Source organism: Hibiscus syriacus, unplaced genomic scaffold (genome assembly GCF_006381635.1).
Source record: "Hibiscus syriacus cultivar Baekdansim isolate YM2019G1 unplaced genomic scaffold, ASM638163v2 tig00015529_pilon, whole genome shotgun sequence".
NCBI classification, from domain to species: Eukaryota; Viridiplantae; Streptophyta; class Magnoliopsida; order Malvales; family Malvaceae; genus Hibiscus; species Hibiscus syriacus.
The window spans coordinates 80923-93358 of NW_024062369.1; the positions used below are offsets into that span (position 1 = coordinate 80923).

The 12436-nt window shown below is 32.2% G+C and overlaps 1 protein-coding gene across 1 annotated transcript; it reads left to right on the forward strand.

Annotated features, from left to right (window-relative positions):
* Window positions 1-1633: 1633 nt before the first annotated feature.
* On the forward strand, window positions 1634-2050 carry LOC120208015. Its single transcript, XM_039207390.1, has one exon. It carries the CDS (start codon window positions 1634-1636, stop codon window positions 2048-2050), a length of 417 nt encoding a protein of 138 aa, XP_039063321.1.
* The last annotated feature ends 10386 nt before the right edge of the window (window positions 2051-12436 follow it).

The following is a 12436-nucleotide window of genomic DNA, read 5'->3' on the forward strand; positions in this document are numbered from 1 at the left end:
TGCTCTCTTGGTCATGACTGTTGCCCACCGAATCAGCTCATCTTTTCTGCATGGATGCCATAACTTTTGGGCCTCAATTCTATTTTAGCCCAAAGTTTAGGGTAATCTTGTTAAGTAATTATGGACCGACACGAGACCCGGATTTAATAAATTTTGATTTAATTTGATTTTATAAGATTAAATTTTATTAAAAAAAATAAATTTAAATTAAATAAAATCTCTTTAAATTTAAATCGAAGTTAGCAAGCTAAAATCCTGATCAGACCGACTTATGCACATCTATAATATTATAAAAGATAAGACATCAAATCACAACCATATGAACTTAAATGTCGATTCGGATATATTTTTTTTCTATAAATTTGGGATAAATATAATGTAATATCTGTTTAAATATTTTTAATCATCTAATAATAAACTTTTATAGTATTACACATGTAATGCTTATACCTACTTTAAAAAAATAATTATTATTTAATTATTAAAATCGATTGATTCGTGTTACTTAAGATATCTTAATACAATTTACTTATAATGTATCTATGTAATATGAATTACAATTGACACATTAATAAATGGTTTGATTATATAACTAATTTCCAAAAGTATTACGTTTTTCATGAATATGTGTTTAAATTATTTTTTGAATGATTTTTGTGCCTGATATAACAAACGTTATCATTTTAGGTGTCTGGATTGTTAATGGTATTAATTACCTTCGTTAAAAGGCACGTGTCACAACCTATTAATTTTAAAAGTTTTATTTAAAATTTTAAAAAATAAAATTATATTTAAAAGACACAAAAATATTGAAATAACCTCAAAACTTTAAAAAAAAATCATTTTAACCCCTAAACCCAAGCCAACTACATCTCTTTTCTGTCGACGAAGCTTCACATGACATTACCTCCCCCGACAACCAAAATCCCTATGAAATCGTGATCGCTTGACGACCGGTCAACGATGAATTAACATTTTATACCCTGCGAACCCTATGATGAAAATCGTGATCCCATGCGATTTTGGCAGTTAATTGGCTACAACTACGGCGACGTATGACTAGGAGGATAGAAGGGACTACGTCAAAGGTGTTGATTGTGGACGAAAAGGTAAATGAAAATGGATTAGGGTTAATATTTAGGTATTTTAAAGATTTTACGATTTTTTTGTAATTTAAGAAAAAAATACCGTTTTTTAAAATAAGTAATATATTTAATATCTTTTAAAAAATAAATTTTAAAATTATCATATTGTGATGCATTAACGGAATAAATTAACATAATTAACGATAAAGTAATAACGTTTGTATTGTTATGCATTAAAATCATTCATAAAACAAATTAAATTTATATTCGTGATAAGCGCAATAATTTGTACACTTATTTTATATTTAATTCATAATAAATTAGATACGAATGTTAGGTAATGATTTTTTTAGTAAACGGCATCGTTTTAAGAACAGGTTTGAGTCTCACTAAACCTTGGAAACCCATAAAGTCTGAAGCGCCTTCCTCCTCAAAACCCTTTTTCACCACCGCATCGAACCAGCCATCAATAAAGCTAACTTATGCATCCCTATCCCCAATTTTTTCCAGTTTAAAGCTCAATTCTTTCACCATTATTCTTCACGAAAATGGCGAATCTTATGCATAAACTCTTCAAGAACAAATCCACTCAAAGGCTCATCGTCTCTTTGAAATCCCAACAACTCCCTACAGTCAGTCCTTCACTTATTCCCCACCATGTTTCATTAACCAAACCAGATTCCTTCAACGACCCAAGTTTTTTCCTCAATCCCAAACCCATAAAAGATGGTATTTTTACTCAACCTTTGAAGTTTTACCCCAATTTCCCATTTGGGTATTTGTTGAATCCCATTGGCTCAATTGGGTTTGATCCATTCATGGCAATGGAGATCGAGGAGGGGACAATGGAGACCGAAGATGATGCCGGAAAACTTTGGGCTGATAGTGTGAAGAAGAAGAGGAAGAAGAAGATGAACAAGCACAAGTACAAGAAGCTGAGGAAGCGTCTGAGAAGAAAGACATAGGCTTTCTCTATGATGGGGATGTTGTATTATTCTCCTTTGATTTTTTTGAAAGATTTTGGAATTAGTTGATGGACAAATCTTGAATTGATGAATTTGATGTCTTTTGGCAATAATTAGCTGGATTAAAAACACACAATTAACATGAGCTTTGCTTATTTTCTTGTGTTGGGAGTTTACTTGATTGTCTAAATTGTCAACTTTTGAATGAAATGAGTGTTGTTATGGTAAAGATGTTTAGATATTCACTGGGAAAGTGCAAGAAGATTATACAAGGCAAATCATTCTCAAATGTTGTTTTCTGATGCTTTTAGTAATCTGAGGGTCTTGAGTTGATTTCGATTATTTACACGTTTCTCACTCACTTTAATTTACATATATTCATTGTGACAATGATATTCTGTTGTCGATTATCGATTTTTGAATGAAATGAGTGATTCTTTGGTAAGGATGGTTTGGTTTTTCACTAGGAAAGAAAAAGAAGAGTATATTAGGCAAAATGATTCTCATTTATTATTGTTTTCTCGAGTGTCTTGAGCTATGTCCATTCATGATATGGATCTCACTCACTTTGGTGTTCATACATTCTGTATGACACTGATATTCTGTTGTTGAATCATGACTTTTGGATGAAATGTCTGGTGTTATGGAAAGGATGATTAGTTCCCTAGGAACGAGCAAGAAGTTCATATAAGGCAAAATCATTCTCAGATGTTAGTGTTTTCTGATACTTTTTTCATAATTTGAGGGGCTCGAGTTGATGTCATTTGTTTATACGAATCTCTCTTGCTTTGATTCGCATATATTCATTGTGACAATGATATTTCTGTTGTCAATTATCGAATTTTGAATGAAACGAGGGTTGCTTTGGTAAGGATGTTTAGATGTTCACCGGAAAAGAGTAAGAAGGGTGTATGAGGCAAAATGATTCTCATTTATTGTTGTTTTCTCCACAGTTGAGCTGATGTCCATTCATGATTCAGATCTCTCTCTTTGGTTTTCATACATTCTGCATGACACTGATATTCTGTTGTTGAATCATTGACTTTTGAATGAAATGTCTTGTGCTATGGAAAGGATGTTTAGTTGTTCACTAGGAAAGAGCAAGAAGTTTATATTATAGGCAAAATCATTCTCAAATGTTGGTGTTTTCTGATATCTTTTTTTCATATTTTGAGGGGCTTGAGTTGATGTCGATTGTTTATACAAATCTGAGTTGCTTTGATCTGCTTGTGTTCTTTGTGACACTGATAATTGTCAAATTATCAACTTCCGAATGAACCGGATGTCGATGTGGTACAGATGTTTAGATGTTCACAGGAAAAGAGCCAGAAGTTGATATCTGGCAAAGTCGATCTCAACTATTGTTGCTTTCTGATATTTTTCCTAGCATGATGGTCTCGAGTTGTTGTTCATTTGTAGTGTTGAATCTCAAACATTGTCTTTGGTTCAGTTTGTATATCTGCACAATCATCATCTCAAATGTCGTCTAGGATGTTCCGAATGTACTTTGAATCACTGATATCCCGTTGTGTTGCTATGACATGGATGTCCAGACATTCACGAGGAAACAGCAACCAGAGTATACGAGGCAAAACTTTTCTCGAATGTTGTTGTTGTCTGATATATTTCGTAATGCAAGGCTCTCGAGTAGAGGTCCACTCTTCGTACCCGATCTCAATCGCGTCGGTTTACATGTATTCTTTGTTCCACTGATATTCTGTAGTCAAGTTTTCAACTTTTGAATGAAGTGTTGCTATGGCAAGGATGTTTAGGCATTCACTGGGAAGGTGCAAGGAGAATCATCAGGCAGAATCGTTCTCAAATGTGGCTTTTTGATATTTTTCGTAGTATGAAGCCCTTGAGTTGATCACTCATAGTTGTTTTAGAATTTGTAAGTCAACGGTGTGGATTATGGTTGAATAAAACTCTATTCAATTCGAAAAAAACTATTTTTTTTTTGTAATTTTGAGTTATTAAGTTAAGTCGAACTAGTGAGTCGGTTTTCGAGTTCAACTCGAGGCCAGATTTTATCAATTCGAAAAACTGAGTTTTGTTTTCGAGTTCAACTCGAGGTCAGATTTTACCAATTCGAAAAACTGAATTTCAAAATGATGTAGTTTTGATCTTTAGTTGAGTACTTTAATTGTTTTATGATTTAGTCCCGAATTTCTTTATTTCTTCAATTTCTCTCTTATTTTAAATCAATTTTAATCAATTATGTATTTCTATTTCCTTTTATGAAAATATTTTTTTAATTTAATCCTTCAATTTTGTATGATTTTTTGTTTCAAGTCCATTTTTATTAGAATTGAACTGTACTCTCCTTTAAGTATAAAATAGCTATGTATTTTAACTTAAATTACTAACTTTAACAACTAAGTTCTTAGTTTTTTCAATTTGGTCCTCCGACTGTAATTTTTTTTTTTTGCAAATTGTTCATTCCTATCAATTTCATGATTTCTTTATAATCTCATCGATGCTTTATCCTCAAAATCTCTTTCTAAAAAATAACATTATAAATATATTTTATAATTTTAAATGATATTTAATTTATTAACATTACAAAAAAATTACACATGTAAAAAAGAATATAATGAAACATATATGTATATCTTATATTATTAGAAAATTTTGTTCAAATTAAAATAAATTTATATTATATTATTATAAATAATTATAATTAAATTTAAATGTATACTTAGAAAGGTTATCTTGTTAACTTGAAATTTATAAAATTCGATTCGAAAAGCTTTTATATAAAATCTAAATAACATAAGACTCATTAGCTCGACTAACTTGATTCGATCATGTTCTCGGCCCAGTATAGGTTGTAGAATATTTGTTGAAACATTGATTGTGCCATGCAATACTGTTATGGACACTGGGATTTGAGAAACCAACCTCCAAGACTGAGAAATTGAATCTTCATATGGTAAAAAGCTTCCACTGTAATACCACCCTGTCCTTCTCTAGTGGTAACTTCTTTCTTTATGTTTCAAATATATATTAATATATCCGTGTTAAATATATATTTGTATCTGATACTAATGTCTATGGTCACGTATAGTGGTGAATTGGTGATTATAAGATTGTATATAATCATAATATTTCTTAATCATTGACAACACATATATTCGAACTCGAAATCTCTAGACCCTAGAAAAAATATACATCCCTTTAATCACATATGTTAGTTCATAGGTTACCTTAATCGAGTCTTTTAGTGTGTCCTTTTGTTTTTGGGGTTTGGTTCCCCTACCACTAGGGGATAGCAGGACTCTAGGGGTAACTCTTTTTGCTGTTTTGGGGTAGCTGTGTTGAGGGCGTTACTTAACGGCCAAAACGTGAAATCAGGAAGCTGATCGGTCCCACATGTATAGGTTAATCAGGACATTGAAGTATGCATTTAGTCCTTTTATAGGTCACCCTTTCCTCTCTCAGATTCACCTCTCCCAACAACAACAAAAATGGCAATTTCTTCACTTTCTCTGTTCTTCTTCTTCACCTCGCTTCCTTTCATTTCCTCTTCCCCAGTTAAAGACCCCGAACTCGTAGTTCAAGATCTTTACAGGTAAAAAAATGGCTTCGCCTTGTTCACGTATGTTATGTTATTGTTTTGTTTTTGGCAGGGCCATTAATTTGTATAGGAGGAACCTTAGACATGCCTCTTGTGGCACTGGCAACCCTATAGAAGACTGCTGGAAATGTGACCCCCACTAGTGGAAGAACCGACGAAGGCTGCCCAATTGTGCGATTCGGGTTCGGAAAGAATGTCATCGGCGGAAGAGATGGTAAACTATACATTGTCATCGATTCCAGCGACAATGACCCTGTAAACCCTAAACCCTAAACTTTAAGACACGCCGTGATCCAAGAGGAACCATTGTGGATCGTTTTCGGTCGCGATATGACCATAAAATTGAAAGAAGAACTCATCATGAACTCTTTCAAGACGGTCGACGGTCGAGGCGCCGATGTTCACATCACCAGGGGTCCGTGCATTACCATCCAGTTTGTCACCAACATCATCATCCATGGATTGAACATTCATGATTGCAAACAAGGAGGGAGTGCTATTCATCGGGACGGCAACGGGATTTCCATCTTCGGCAGCAGCCACATTTGGGTGGATCGCAACTCTATCAAATTGCAAGGATGGACTGATTGATGCCATTTATGGGTCCACTGCAATCACCATCTCAAACAAGTACATGAGTCGCCATGATAAGGTCATGTTGTTAGGGCACAGTGATTCCTACACTCGAGACAAGAACATGCAGGTCACTATAGCTTTTAATCACTTTAGTGAAGGGTTTGTCCAAAGAATGCCAAGGTAACATAAAACTAGTCGTATATTTATTCGAACCCGAACCCGAACACAAACCCGAATCGACCGTAGTTGTATAGTTCGCATTTTCAGGTGTAGACATGGTTATTTCCATGTGGTGAACAATGACTACACCCGCTGGGAAATGTATGCTATAGGAGGGAGTGCTAATCCAACCATCAATAGCTAGGGCAATAGATTCACTGCACCAAATAACATATTCAGCAAAGAGGTGACCAAGCATGAAGATGCAACGGAGAGCGAATGGAAGCCGTGGAATTGGAGATCGAAAGGCAACCTAATGGTGAATGGTTCACGCCATCGGGCGCCGGTGTGTCATCGAGTTACGCCCAGGCCTCTAGCTTGGGTGCCAGGCCTTCGTCACACATTGCCACGATAACAACCGATGCCGGTGCTCTCAAGTGTAAGAAATACTCTCGTTGTTGACGGAGTTTAAGGTCAAAATTTATCGAATACGGTAACCGAGTTCGTAATTTTTTTTAACAACCTCGGCCCGTTGCTCTTAGAACAGCATCAAGGACTTTCTTCTTTCTTTTTATCTTTCTCTCTCCCATAAATCCATTGTGGGAGCCATGAGAAAAATGACACTAAACATTGTCGACACAATAGACACTGTAAATAGACAATTCCAAGTAGTTTTGAACTGATTTGAGTAGGAAAGTTCACCGACTTTAATGTCAAAATTAGCCCTTTACTAAAACGATTATTTTGGTATCAATTTTTTTAATATTTTGTCTTCTAATATTTCATTTCGAGACAAAAAGATCCCTATGTGAATGGAAACTGATAGTTAATAAATGGTTACAACTTCAAAAATAAGGGTCTTACTATCCTAAAATGAAACGTTGTGACTAAAATACTATAAAATAATCATTTTAATCATGTTATTAATGGAAGGAAAATATGATGTTGACAAAAGAATTTGTTTGAAATTACATTGATAATGTAGGATTGAAATAAAATATTTTTCAGAGTTGGAGACCAATATGAAATAGGAGTCCTAATCTAGAGACCTCTTATATAATTAACTCATTTTTGTTAAAAAATGACGACCGTGGACATTAACATATTAAATGGGACTTGATAAAATTTAGTCTCAAAATCATTCGTGTTGTATTTTGTGGATCGAACTTCGTTTACATAATGTCATCGAGCTAGTTCTTTAAAGCAACGTCAATATCAGTAGATAGTAGATATCATTAAAATATAATTTTATCATATTCTAACCAGCATATTAATGTACAACTCAGACGATCGTCAATTTTTTAACAAAAAATGACAAGTTTGGAACATATAAATAGTGGAATGATCATTTATAATATTTAATAGTAAGAGGACTCAACAAAATACCACAGTATAATTAGAGGATCATTTTGTAACTTTTAATAATTGATGACTAAAAAAAGTAATACCTTATAATCAAGGGACTATATGTGTACTTTACTCTAAATTGAATTAGATGGACATTAATATGGTGGTTAGACATAATTGTATTGTGTAATTTCATGCAAAAACTAAAATTTGTCGAGTTTTAATAATTTGTAAAATCATATTTAAAGATTTTAATGTAGGAAAAAATTGACGTTTTATCATTAGTGAGGTTGATGGATTTAATTTTATCATTCTAATTTTATTTCAGAAGTTCTAAAGTCGAATTTAGAAAATTTAAATCGATTAAAATTAAATATATTTATTTTTAGGGTAAAGTATATAAATGGTCCATCATCTATTGGATTTTATTTTATTAAATCTCTCAACTATTAAAAGTTATAAATTGATTCTCTGACTATATAGTGTTGCTTTGTTAAGTCATTCGACTATTAAAAGTTATAAAATAATTACTCAATTATTCATTATGTTTCAAACTCGACCTTTTTCGTTTAAAAATTCGATATTGTCTAAGTTTGACGTTTACATGATGACTGGAATATGATAGTCATTTGAAATTATGAGATCAAATTTTATCATATCACAATCAGTATGTTAATGTTAACCTTAGAATGCCTCATTTTTGTAACAAAAAAGAACGAGTTTGAAACATAAAGAATAGTAGGGTGATGTAACACCCACCCAGACGATACCCGATTTGATCCGAGGTGTCACATTAGGGTTTGAAATTCAGAAAATTCAAAAAAAAAATTTGTTAAACCATTTTAAAAATCGTAAAATAATTTATAAACGAATACAAGTTCAGAAAATCATTCATATATCAAAACAAAATTAATTCATACATTGTATTATACAAGTTCAGACTTAGTATAACAAAATGTGACATGCATGCCCCTTAATTGTACGGGTATCGTACTCTACAGCAACGCCGAATGAACTCTCATGCTAATTTGATACTGCACAGAATCGATTCTTTAACCTTAAATGGTGAGTAACAGAGTGAGCTTTGGGAAAACACAGTAATGCAAAAATACCAGATGATGTTAAAAGACAAGCAGAAAAATGGTAAAACATACAATTTTCTTATTGATTCCCACATCTTCAGGTTTTCGTGATGAACTGAGATTTATTTAATTAATTCTTCATGTAATATATGAGAAACCTACAGTCCAGAGGAAACGTTTAGAGAGATAGATTCAGAAGATCAAAAATGGGTGTCCAGTGTGTTCCCGCATAACCATAAATAAATATAAACATAGTTTAAAAAAGTAATAGTAGTTTATTTTAAAAAACATATTTTTAAAATCACTGTAATACCCTCCACTCGAACAGTGATATGCAGTTCACAATAATTGCATCCATAGGGACTTACCTTAGGCCCATTGGGCGTAGGAACCAACCCAAAGGAACACATTGGGTCCACAAGGATTTACCCTAGCCGAAGCATAAGAGTCACTTAAAGGGAGTGCTCCCTGGTCCATAAGGACTTACCATAAGCATAAAGTAAATGAGTCACCCTAAGGGATTATCTTAGGGTTCATAAGGTCTTAGCACTAGGCCCATTAGGCCCTAGAGCCCACCCAAGGGTCGCCTTAGGTCCATAAGGATTTATCAGCTTGATCGGAGTTGAACCTGTAGAACTTCATAACAAATCCCATGTAGTGCCCCAATATAAAACATGTTAAACAGTAAATAGTAATAGCAGAATCGGGAGCCAGATGTATCTAGTATTAGAAACTATATATCAAAAACCATGTTTTATTTCAAATATTAGAGTAATATTTTTAAAAATCATATAAAATAGTTATGTGCATAAGGAACACACTAGAGGATTCAAATATCTTTTTGGAGGCACGCGATGATTATCAGGAATAGAAACACAAACTTCTACGGGTTGATCAAATTTTAAAAATGAGGTTCCTACTAAAAGGGTTCAATTATGGATATAATCAGGCATTCAGAAATTGATGCTTCGAGAGCATTTAGGATTTTGGGGGTAGTAGAAAGGTATTTCATGCACCTTCACCAAAATTATTTAAGATTTGAATGTAACAAGAGTGATTTCATTACTTAGTCCATTAAGGACATTTTTAGCATTACGTTTCTTGAAGAATTCTTAGTGGTTTAACGCAGTAAAGGTAAAACTACGATTTACATAATTTAGGCTTTATATTGAATTATCAAGATTTCGAGTCAAAGCAAATTAAACATATCTCAACATCACGATACTCACCAATCATTCGGGTCGATATCCTTCAGAATATTCACTTCTTAATACTTACTACAATAGTTGAACTAATCACCATCAAAATCATCATTAAATGGATGTCGAAGGGACGAACATGTATTTTGATTATATTCCTTTCTGATATTGTAATAGTAATAAGGGTGGTCGGTATACTTAGGTTGTACTCCATAACCTTTAGGCCACACTTAGGTTTTTCGATGTTTCCAAAATTTATCAAGCGGCATCCTTTTTTTTAGGTCTTAAAAGTATTTTGGTCATTTCAATCAATTCGATATATAGAGTACTTCCAACAAATCGATCTTTAGATGTTTTCTCAATAATCATAACTTCTAAGTATGTTTTTCCATCTCTAAATTAAAAATTTATTATCAGGTTCGAGTCAGATGGAAAGTGTATATTTTTCAGATCAGGGTCAAGTCGGATGAATGATGTATAATTTTTAAGTCAAATCGAGTTAATCAAAAATCCGACTCAACTCGACCTATGCCCATCCGTATTTCCAAATGGAAATGTTTATAAATTAAAAGGTGCATGTTTATGGTAAAGTATTATAACTATTAGAGGTGATTATTTAATTAAGTCGAATTAAATTAAAAAAATCATATTAATTAAATAAAAAATGTTCATTTTAAAAAAAATTAGTATAAATCCTTTTAAAAAATTATTGAAAATTTATTTAAAGCTAACACAATTAAAATATGATAGTTTCATCTTTGTATATTAAGTAAATTATAAGGGTGTTTTGTATCTTTGCACCACAAAATCTCATATTATTTAATTATTGGTTTCTTTTGTTAAGCTAATATGATTACAAAGTATTATATATTTTAAATACTCTTAACTACTTGACTATGAACGTTCAGTCACTCATGCTATAGTTGTTGGTGCTCGAGCCCGAAAATTCTGAGAATAACAACCATTTCTTTAACCGTGAAAGTAATTTGGTTCGTGCAATATTAATCTATGTAACTTATTTGGTGAGCATATATATATATTACACAATGTAAAACTCTTTTAGTTTTACACAAATTTAGGACAGTTGGATGAGTGAAAACAAATAGTTGAGATAAAAAAATAGGAAACGTGAAGATATTTACTAGAAAAAAAAACAATGAGTCGATCTCAGTAATTTATTTTTACTCATCCAACGGTCCTAAATTTGTGTAAAACTAAAGAGTTTTACACTGTGTAAGTGGATCCTAACCCTAGGGCATAACTTGTGTTCATATTTTTTCCCCCTTAATTTAATCTATGTAACTTTAATATTTTCCATTTTGACCCAAAAACTAGCCCAAAGTCATTGACAATTACCATAATTTTCCCAAAAGATCATTTTCTCTTAATTTTTATACATAATATTTTAAGTCTTCCGGTTATATCACTAGTAAACTAAAATCTAATAAATCATAAATAAATATTCAATAAATTTTATTATTCAAATATTAATTTAAAGTAATATTACCAGTATATCCTTCGACGATAAATAAACAAATCTTAATTCATTAATCAAATTTGGTAATAATATAAGTTCAACAATACCCATTAGAGGCATTATTATCTGCAAGCGCGGCGGACCACCGTAGCTTGCTCAATTTTTTTACAAAAACGGTGTCGGTTTCCAATCAACCTTGGATCAACACGTGTTTATTTTTTATTGGTTATTAAAACCATTGGACCTTATTCTAACACGTCATTTGTAGTATATATGCTTAACCGGTGCGTTATTGACACGTGGAAGATCAAGTGATTGGATTACAACGAGTGCCACGTCAAATTGACTTGGACTCCTCGGCTCACCAAAAGCCATCTTATTACAAAACCGGCTCTTTTAGAATTACCTGTCCCTTCGGTGTCGTTTTATCCTTTGCCAAGTTGGCTTAGAAAAGTCGTACGGTAAAAGTTAGATATTTATTTTTAGGGTAAAGTACACATATGTTCCCTCAACTATAGAATACTACTTTATTGGGTCCTTAAACTATTAAAAGTTATAAAATGATCTCTCAATTATAAGATATTGCTTTGTTGAGTCCCTCGACTATTAAAAGTTACAAAATAGTTATCGGAAAATTCATTGTGTTCCAAATTCATCATTTAAAAAAAATTAATGACAATTTGAGTTTAACATTAACTTGTTGACTGAGATTTGATAATCGTTTGAGATTGTAGGATCATATTTTATCATACATGTTAAAATGTTAACGTCTGGCTTAAATTATCATCAATTTTTTAACATATCTATTCATAAAATGAACATTGTTTTTAAAATTAACACAATTTTTTTATATATATACATTTAAAAAAAGGATAAAACTCAAACAATACTTCTTTTTATAATAAAATTATTTTCAAAAGAGTAACACCAATTAGAAGAAGAAAGATATGATAGATACACAAAAATGAT